We start from the raw sequence: 9,619 nt of genomic DNA, 5'->3' as shown, positions 1-9,619 counted from the left end.
CATGTGGGGGGTAACTTTGTATATATAGTGCCCCCCAACGGTCGAGATGAAGGCACGACCGACGAAGACTCCCCAGATTTCGCCACGTGGCATCATCAGGGCCGTTCGACGGTCCGACGGTTCGACGCACCACCCTTCAGATTGCGCCACGTCACCTCCATCCGCTCCACCGAACGCGAACCAATGGCCACACGCCACGTGGCATGGCGGGACGCGACGTTTGGTGTTCCCGAAGGGACGGCGGGAATGACGGTTCCTCTTTCCGATGGGACACGATGGTTCCTCTTCCCGATGGGACATGACACTTGGCGCCAGTTTTATCGCTGACACCAGCGAGACATTCGACGTGGCGGGATGTCCGGCGCCGACTGACACCTGATGATTGATGGGACGAGACGTCTGACGCCGACTAGACGTCGGACGCCAGCGAATCGCTCGGCATTTATGAGGCGCCTGACACCGTATCAACCGGCGGTACGGTCGGATCCTCGCATACGACGAATCCACTCCTAGTCGCCAGCTCACCACCCGACTTAGGAGTGGAGGGGGGCAACTGTTGGGGGAAACCCACAGACCGACCGACCGACCAACTGTCGGAGGGCCCGAACGACCAACGGCCCGACCGACCGACCGGCTGGCCGACCGACTGGTCGACCGCCCAACTTTGGCGGACGACTCCGACTGACCAGTGGGCATACCAACCGATTAACGGTCGGGGTGCCCCGACCAACAGCCGGGAGCGCCCGACTGACGGACGCTACCGACGGCCATTCAATGGCCCATCGCCGACTGAGGATATGTCGGGCGTATCTTTCCCGACCGACCGAACCCAAGGGTCTGATGGTCGACTCATGGGAAACTCACCGACCGACGGAGGAACCCGACGCCACTCCGCTGACCACCGACCCAGGGTCGGCCGACTCCTCCGATCGCCGTACAGCCGCCAGAGCCTGTCAGTCCTGACAGCGACATGCGGCACTGCCACCTAGGGGCATTATCCCACCTAGGGCATTGTCAACCCTAGCGATTTGACAGCCCCCGCGGCGATGTGACATCCTCACGGCGACCCTGACAGTCTACAGTGAGTTGACAGTTCCTCACTTGTCTGCGCCATTAATGACGGCCCATGCCGTGCTCCACTATATATACCGGGGAAGGCAACAGTGCAAGGGATCGATCCGCCCGTCTCTCCCACATACGCAGGCTCGCTCCTCTCTCTCTCTCTCTCTCTCGGAGCTCTCTGTCTACATTTCACTGTTGCCCAGTCACCTCTCTGACTTGACCGTCGGAGGGTCCCCGCCGGAGCCGCCTCCGGTCAGTGCGGACTTCCTTTTGCAGGTGCACGCTCCCCTGCGATCGGACGACGAGGCGATTGGCCGCAACAGAAAGTTTCCATATTACTCGACCGATGTGGGAGACGATACCTCCATATGTCAAGAAATAATAACATTGTTGCACCATGAAGACATGGTTCGAACTCCATTTCAATTCCAATTGTCCGTTTGTTAGAGAGTTGGATAGATATAAGTGTTGACAGCAAAACATTACATTCATTTCTGGCAACATGACTCATTGGACTTCTAAAGTTTTGTTCCCAATCCACTAAGGACAAGAAATCTACTACGTTTGATGCTTGTTTCTTAGCAAAAAAATAGAGTCCAGGAAAGGTTGAGCTTAGCATTTTGTATCCGATCCACATGTCATGCCGGAATGATACCCAGTGTCCATTACCAAATAAAATGGAGAAGAATTGCAGAAAGAGCTCGTGATTGTTGAGAATTTCTTTCCAGAATGTTGATGCGATGCTTTGTGGATGGTTCGACGAATATGATATAGGAGCTTTCTATGATGGTATATGATCTTGATAAGGGTACACCAGGGCTTTTGATGCTCAATGTAATACTTCCACCACCATTTCAAGAGTAGCACTTTGTTTAATACCCCAAGGTTAGAGATGCCTAAACCTCCCTACTTTTTGGGCCTACATACAGAGCTCCAACTAGAAAGATGCTTTGCTTTATCATGCTTTAATTGATCACCCCATAAAAAGTCTCAGCACATCCTGTCAATCTTCCTGAGAATGGTTGATGGAAGTTGCATTATTTACATCCAATAGATGGCACTGTCCTGAGAACCTAATTCACCAACACTAGCCCCCCCACTATTGTTAAGATCGTTCTCTTCTATCCCCGTATATTATGTACTTTTTCATTTTGTCCAACATTGTGCATGTAGCTTCACAATTGGATTGGTCTACTAGTTGAGTGATGAATCTGATCGAATCAATAAGCACTCGAGACATAAAAGGTTGTTATCAACAAACTAACACTTTAGAGAAATTATTAGTTAGAACTATTCTACCATATGAATTTCGAATCATCTAATAAAATACCGTCGTATCATTTGATGATTCAAAATTTTCTGTCTGATTGAAAAGTATAAATAAAAATAAAATACATTATTAATCATGATTATCTATTTTCAATCCAATTGTTATTAGATTTATTTTAATTTTACTAAATGATGTGGCGATGTTTTCTTGTATGGTTTAAAATCCATATGGTACAACAATTCTAACCAATAAGTTCTCGTCACTTTGGGAAAAATTTTAAGCATCCTGCTCGGCACATCAGTTTACCAGAGGAACACAGAATTTTGTACAAAGACAGGCTTGCCAGTCCTTAGCCAAATGACATGCTTCTGCATGATCTCTGAGAATAAAAGAGCCAGAATTATAACCCGTAATTATCATTACACCTGGGATATATATCATGCAAGATAAAAAGCTGGAAGACGAAGACAAGGTGATAAGGAGGACACCATATGTAAAGAAAGCAGGGGAGTTGGGTCGGTTGGAGGAACGACACAGCGAATTTTATCAGTTTAATGAACCATGGCGCTTCGTCTCCAGCCGTCCCTTATCCCTCCTCCCTCCGCTAAACCCCCCAAAAACCCTAACCCTAAACCTAGGACCGCATGCACTCCTCTCCGGCCCCTCTCCCCGACCGTTCTCTCCTCCTCCACCTTGGCTGTCGCGGGCGGCGACGCGGGCCTCCGCTTCCGCGAGAAGCTCCTCTACCTCGAGCACGACCTCGGCGTCGACTCCTCCAAGGCCCTCTCCCTCAACCCCGCCCTCCGCGCCGCCCCCCTCTCTTCCCTCTGCTCCATCGCCGACTTCCTCGCCTCCTTTGGCCTCCGACCTGCCGACTCCGGCCGCATCTTCTCCATGTACCCCCATCTCCTCACCTGCGACCCGTCCGCTGACCTCCGCCCCGTCTTCGACTTCCTCCTCGGCCCCACCGACATCCCTTCCGCCGACATCCGCAAGGCCGTCGTCCGCTGCCCCCGCCTCCTCGTCTCCAGCGTCCCAGGCCAGCTCCAGCCCGCCCTTTACTTCCTCCGGCGGCTCGGCTTCGTCGGGCAGCATCGAATCAGCTGCCAGACCACCGTTCTCCTAGTGTCCAGCGTCGAGGGCACCCTCATCCCTAAGCTGGACTACCTCCAGAGCCTGGGATTCTCCTCCTGGGAGACGAAAAAGATGGTCTTGAGGTCGCCGGGACTATTGACGTTTAGCATCGAGAACAACTTCCGGCCAAAGGTGGCATTTTTGGTGAGGGAGATGGGGAGAGAGATTTCGGAGCTGAAGGAATTCCCGCAGTACTTCTCATTTAGCCTGGAGGGGAAGATTAAGCCCCGGCATCAGATGTTGGTGGAGAATGGGTTCTCGATGCCGCTGTCTGAGATGCTGAAGGTCAGTGATGGAGAGTTCAGGCAACGGTTGGTGGAGATGCGGCTGAACCCTGTTGGCGAGAAGTTGTAGCTCATATTGATGTGAGTTTATGGGATTTTTAAATATATATAATGTGTAAGAATAATTGTCCATCCTTCTTATTGTAATTAAGAATGATTTTTTGCCTTGCAATAATATAAGTATCGGTAGAGAAATAAGAGCATGTGTCGAGAATGTTTTATCAAATGCATATGATTCTGCTCTGCAGTGATCCTTTGGAATTTATTCTCTCAGCTTTTCAATTTGTGTATATCGAAATTTACCAATCTTGAAGAGGAATAGAAACAGAGTAAGAAGAAAGAGAGAAGGAAGACTGAGCATTAAATATAAGTGCCAAATTTTACATTGTTTAAAGGTTTAAGGTATTATGAGGCTTCCTTAACTAGTTCAATACTCAATGGCAGTAGTTTTTTTTCCTAACAATGGTAAGAATCACATAAGAGGTGATTCCAATGAATTTAGAGAGCGATTTTGATGGTTCAAGTAATAAACTTTTATATTTAAGCTTTATGGGGAAGATGCTGCTTGTTTTCTTTATGTTTATTGATTCTAGACCTTTATTCTGCTTTGGCTTTGGTAATTAAGTGCGTTGAGTGCTTCTGTTGAAAGGGTAGTCTATTGATGTAGGCATTGGGATCCATATGTAGCATGGTCTTGCAACCCTCCATTCAGTTTAGCTCCCTTGTGCTTTGTTTTGTGATGATTTGCATCATTTGCTTTTCACAGAACAAGGCTCCACTTAAGCAGATCTGAATAACACAACCATGTTTCTCCAAGAAAATTATGGGTGCTTGGTAAGATGTTTGCTGGTAATTGCATCCATATGGTAAGCTTGTTTACTTTTGGACCCTTTAAGTGCATTGCCAGATAACAGAAGGATGTTACTGAAAATATGAAGATGGGTTAAAATGCATCTCCCTAGCCATCTTGAATCCCCTAATTTGATCAGGCAGCTAAGATCTCAAAGAAATCTACTAAAATCTTCATGGCAGCCGCAAATAGAAGGACGAGTACAGATTCTGTGCCTATAACTGAAAATTGGATACCTAATTTATTGCCTCTGAACTTCATTTTGTCTATGGTGGACCACAAATATTCTTAACTTATGTTGTTGCAGGTTTTTTGAAGGTAACCTTGCACTTTCATTTGCACATTCCATTTGCACCAATGCCCTCATAGTTGTCTTTTGGTTAAAAGTTGACTGCAAGAGGAATAAGTCCAACAAGAGGACATTCTAATAATGAAAGATTATCCATGTCAGTTTTTACCATTTCCTCTGAATAATCAGGTTGAACTTCTTCAATAATATGCGATCCGAGAAAGCTAGTAACCATATAGTGATAGGAGGGTTGATGTCTCAGATCCTAGCATATATTTTCTTTGAAATGACTGTTCATTATATTAATCCCTTTCTTGTTGAATTAGGAAGAGAAACTCGTTGTTGCCATTCATTGGATCCCTGATTTGATACTTCTAGCAATGCTTAGCAATGATCTTGCCTTAGAGTACATGCATGTTCTACCAAAGTTAGATACTATAATGTTGCTTTTTTTTTTTTGATGTGTATTCATGTGAGTGCATGTGCTAACATGGTGCTTAGAGACTACTATAATTCCACTTTTTACCATCGGCTTTAATGTTCTTCAGTTCTTCAACTTTTTCTCCTTTAAGGAATTTTATGGTGATGCGTATAAACTTAAAGGATTTCTTTTGTTGAAGTTGGACATGCTCATGGGGTCACTCCTAAGGAGATGCCATGGTGTTTGGTAGAAGAATTGAAAAGAAAAAACAGTTCGGGAGCTTCCATTATCTCAAGTTTGAATACAACAAGTCCATATCATGCACACCATATCATTGCTTTATCATCTATTCAGTATAACTAGCTCTTGCCATGCTTTTTTTTTTTTTTTTTTTTTGTTTTTTAAACTTATAGAGCAAATTTTCACAATTAATAGTTGCTATGCTAGATATCTTCTTCTTCATTTTTCCTATTAGGGCTTGGCATTTTTATAATGCTATCGTATATTTTATTTTTTTAAATTTTCTATTGCAAGGGCTTTGGTAGGACCATAATGGTTAGATAGCGGTACAGTACCTAGCTGAACCATATTGACGTAGATACGTACCGGTTTGGTGAGAGCCTTTTTCATGGGTATCTATATTGGATCTACATAACTTGGTCCTTATCATTGCCTACAGATCTCTTATAAGCAAGACCATCTTCCTTTTAATGCCTTTTAATTGAGGCAAGGATTTTAAGTTTTTATCGTGAACTTCATATTGTGGTGTAGTATGCAAGTTTTTCTTCACATAACTCATCCTTCCCTTCACAATTTTTTAAGAAAAGAGAGGAGCATGGCATCTTGTGGCCTTCTCTCCTTTTGGTCATGGGATCGCTTAGTTCCACTTGATTAGAGCAGTTTAGGCTGCATTGTTTCCTGAACCAAGAAGCCAAACTGACCTGTTTTTGCACCAGTTCTAGTTGGTACTCCCTGAACTCGGCGGTTCTGGTTAATTGGGCAGACCATGCTTTGCTCCTTCAGTCATGCTTTGCAAATTCATAGAAATATTTTTTATGAAAATAACATTTATTGTTGCTTGGACAAGGGATCATGGCATAATAGAATATCTTATCCTTTTATTCAGCGAACACTTTTGTTCTTTCCAATGTTCTACAAAATAATTTCCATACCTTCCCTTGAATTATATAATAAGAAGGTATTACTGTCTAAGGCCATGAACTGGCTTTTCAAAGTTGCTTTGGCACCTAGTAGTGTGAATTGACTCAAAATAATTGAGTAGAGAATATAAGGAGAAAGAAGGTAGGAAGGAGAGATTGATCGTGAACATGTTCCAACTGTAGGGAAAACAACTTTTAGAATTTTCTGTACCAAGCTAAAAGCTCAGAACATTAATTAAGATGCTGTTTGAATCTGTAAACCTGTAGATTTAATTTAAGAGAGTCACATGAGAATCTTTCACTTGAGTTATTTCTTTCATGTTAATTTGTTTAACTTTGGGATTTGTGAGAAAAAAGCGATGTGATTTCCATTTATTATGTATGATTTTTGTGTATTAAGTGCAAAAAACTCGAGAATGGAATGAATTCCTTTATTTCTTCCATGCAACAATTGAAAGAGAATCTTAATAATCTTATGGATGGGAGCATTAGAGTGCATGCATCACTTTAGGTTATTGTCAATTATGTTTTTATCATTCTGAATCCCTGATCAAGACTATTGGTGTGCATTATGTGAGGCATGTGTTCTTATTACGTTGTTAGTGTTGTTTTCTAGTAGCATCTTTATTAAATAATGGGTTTTTCACACATAAATCTCTTACTATAGATCAATTGCATACAAAGATCCCATTTTTTGCATCTTTGCAGATCAAGCCTCCCTTGTTTTTTAGATGATATTATGAAAAAGTGCTTCATGCTATTTTACTGCCTTCACTTGACAAGTTTAAATATTCCATTGTAACATAAATCATATCATAGTTGGACTGTGCTAGTGCGCTATTGCGAGTCAATTTCAACAATTATACTGGAAGCAAGCCTAATTTTTGCACATAAATAATGATAATAAAAAATTCATGATTGTTTCCTGCACAATGGTCAATTTTGAAATCTTTCTACCCACCTACTTCATCTCTGATTTGACATTTCTCTGAAGCCGGTTCGAGAGCTACATAGCCTTGTGGAGGAGAGTCTAGAAGCCGTAGCTCTATGTAGTTTCAAGTGTTTGGGAACTTTATGCATGGTGCATATTTTCCTTTACCATGCCTGTAGGTGGGCCTAATCTCCCATCCGAATTTTGTATTTTATCTCACGAATTATTGACAGTGGCATGTAGTTCTGAGATATGCCTATACTGAATTGCAGTGAAAGAGGGGCTTCTATCTGACCTTTGATTTCTCATTAAATTGGTGATTTTACTGCTATCCTTGCATCTTTAATGCTCTGAATATTCAAATTGGAAAGATCTTTTGCTCTTGCTCTCTTGGGATCTCCAAGACACATCAAATGTCTTTCCTGCAAACTCAACTTACATAGTGCTTCATTCTCGTGGAAAGGTTACACCTGAAGTAGGTCGCAATCCTGCCTATGTCTGCGTGGATTCTAATATTATAGAATACAACTCCACCCCTTTGCATGAAATGCTTGTTTTTGGAGGCATTCTTTTGAGAGCACCTCTGCAAACTCTTTTGTTCATTCAGGTCATAGAGCCTGCAATGAGGTATCTAATGTATCTTCTTGCTTCTATGTTACATTATGAGCATTGGGAGGATAATATTTAGCTTAGGCTAATGCTTGTATAGATAGTCTTGGTGACCTACATTTATACCATGGAAGACATAATTTATTTGATTTCCTAAAGATATGTATTTAGATATCAGACAACTGCCTGCCACTACATGCTTAGGTCCTCCAATTGTTTTAATCATTAATTGAAGAGGCTTATTAACTCCAATCACTTCAGTAATTTGTCTGCATGAATTTCATTTGTAGATGATTAGGCATCGTATTACCATTTTTCAGATGAATATCTACATATTGATTAATGAGCCACATAGTTGAGTAAAAAGCACCCTCAGATTTTCTGTCTGGTATTATATAGAAGGGAAGATATTATGTGGACTGGAAAGTATTTATAGGGTTGTAATGGTCACCAGCAGTCACAGTTGGGAAACCTCAACTGTCGCAGTTGTATGCTTGTATTTTAATCTTTTTCCCCCTATAACCAAGACTGAGGAGAGTTTTCTAAATCCATAGATTATGTAAAACAAGAGAAATTATTGGTTGGAACTGTTCTACCAGTTGTACCTATAAAAGGTCAACATATCAGCCAAAAAAATTAAACTTTTTTCCATCGAAAACAGTAAAAGCTAGCTAACCATGGTTAACAGTGAATTTTTTTCATTCAAAGTTTTCAACCAAGTTTGGATAACAGTGAACCTTTTTCAACAATGAATCATGTGTTGACGTTTTATTGGATGATCCAAGTTACATATGGTAAAATGGCTCTAAACAATTAATTTCTGGTAAAATAGTGCAATTTTCAATACTGACTAGCTTTTGAAGTTCCCCTTGGGCTTCCCCAATTGCTCTCTTTATGTTGCTGCATGCAGAGCAATCTGCTTCACAGTGATAGGTTAATAAAAGTAATGGAGTAGGTAGACCAATTTTAACAGTCAAAAGACTTATTTCACAAATATGGGCCACACATGTTCATGTCAATATCCTTTCAGAACCACTTCTAACAGCTTTATAGCCTCATATTTGGTTTGCAGATATTTCAGATATAACATACTTGCAGCCTTCACTGGTGAGCTCTAGCTGGGCTATATGCATGAACACCAGCCTCAGTACCCAGAATCTTGCACCTGTAGTGCTACATCCCGAGGAGAAAAAGAGAGGTTCCTTTGGAATTTTGCTCCTGAACCTGCATCAAAAAGCACCCTCTTTGTGTAAATTTATTTGAGAACCTTGATTCCTCATTCGAGCAGGCATTCCTGACTTAAATAACTGTTGGATAACACCCTTAACTGTCTGTGCATTTGAATTTCTACATAGTTACATAACAGTTCGATATTAAGCTTCATTTATTCTGCAGACCATAGATCATATTGGTGGGTATTCGTTTCTGGTTCCTAGTTCCGAATGAAATACAGCTCCTGACAATGAACATCGTGTCCATTAAAAAGAGTCTTCTCATATTAGAAGCAGCAGTAGTGGAAATACTTATTTAGACTTTGATACTGCTTAGGTCTCTCGAAAGACCTAACCATTCCCTCAACCTTGATGGGGCCGATAATTTGAGGTTTATC

General features: G+C 42.1%; 1 protein-coding gene across 3 annotated transcripts; it reads left to right on the top strand.

Moving 5' to 3' along the window:
* The first annotated feature begins 2,765 nt into the window (after positions 1-2,765).
* LOC105056617 (transcription termination factor MTEF1, chloroplastic) lies at positions 2,766-9,397 on the top strand. Of its 3 annotated transcripts, none has more exons than XM_019854403.3 (2): positions 2,766-3,831; positions 9,064-9,397. In XM_019854403.3, the coding sequence occupies exon 1, from the start codon at positions 2,894-2,896 to the stop codon at positions 3,818-3,820; it is 927 nt and encodes a 308-aa protein (XP_019709962.1). In that variant the 5' UTR covers positions 2,766-2,893; the 3' UTR covers positions 3,821-3,831; positions 9,064-9,397. The 3 variants fall into 3 exon arrangements, with proteins under 3 accessions (XP_019709962.1, XP_073104058.1, XP_010937177.1); XM_073247957.1 differs by lacking the exon at positions 9,064-9,397 and adding an exon at positions 4,517-4,855; XM_010938875.4 differs by having other exon boundaries at positions 2,768-3,831; positions 9,083-9,397.
* The last annotated feature ends 222 nt before the right edge of the window (positions 9,398-9,619 follow it).

The sequence above is a fragment of the Elaeis guineensis genome, chromosome 13, assembly GCF_000442705.2.
Source record: "Elaeis guineensis isolate ETL-2024a chromosome 13, EG11, whole genome shotgun sequence".
In the NCBI taxonomy this organism is placed as follows: Eukaryota; Viridiplantae; Streptophyta; class Magnoliopsida; order Arecales; family Arecaceae; genus Elaeis; species Elaeis guineensis.
This window is presented reverse-complemented; position numbering and strand designations above follow the sequence as displayed.

Bases quoted from the DNA above. Each gene is read 5' to 3' on its own strand.
- LOC105056617 (XM_019854403.3), top strand. From the start codon at position 2,894: ATGGCGCTTCGTCTCCAGCCGTCCCTTATCCCTCCTCCCTCCGCTAAA.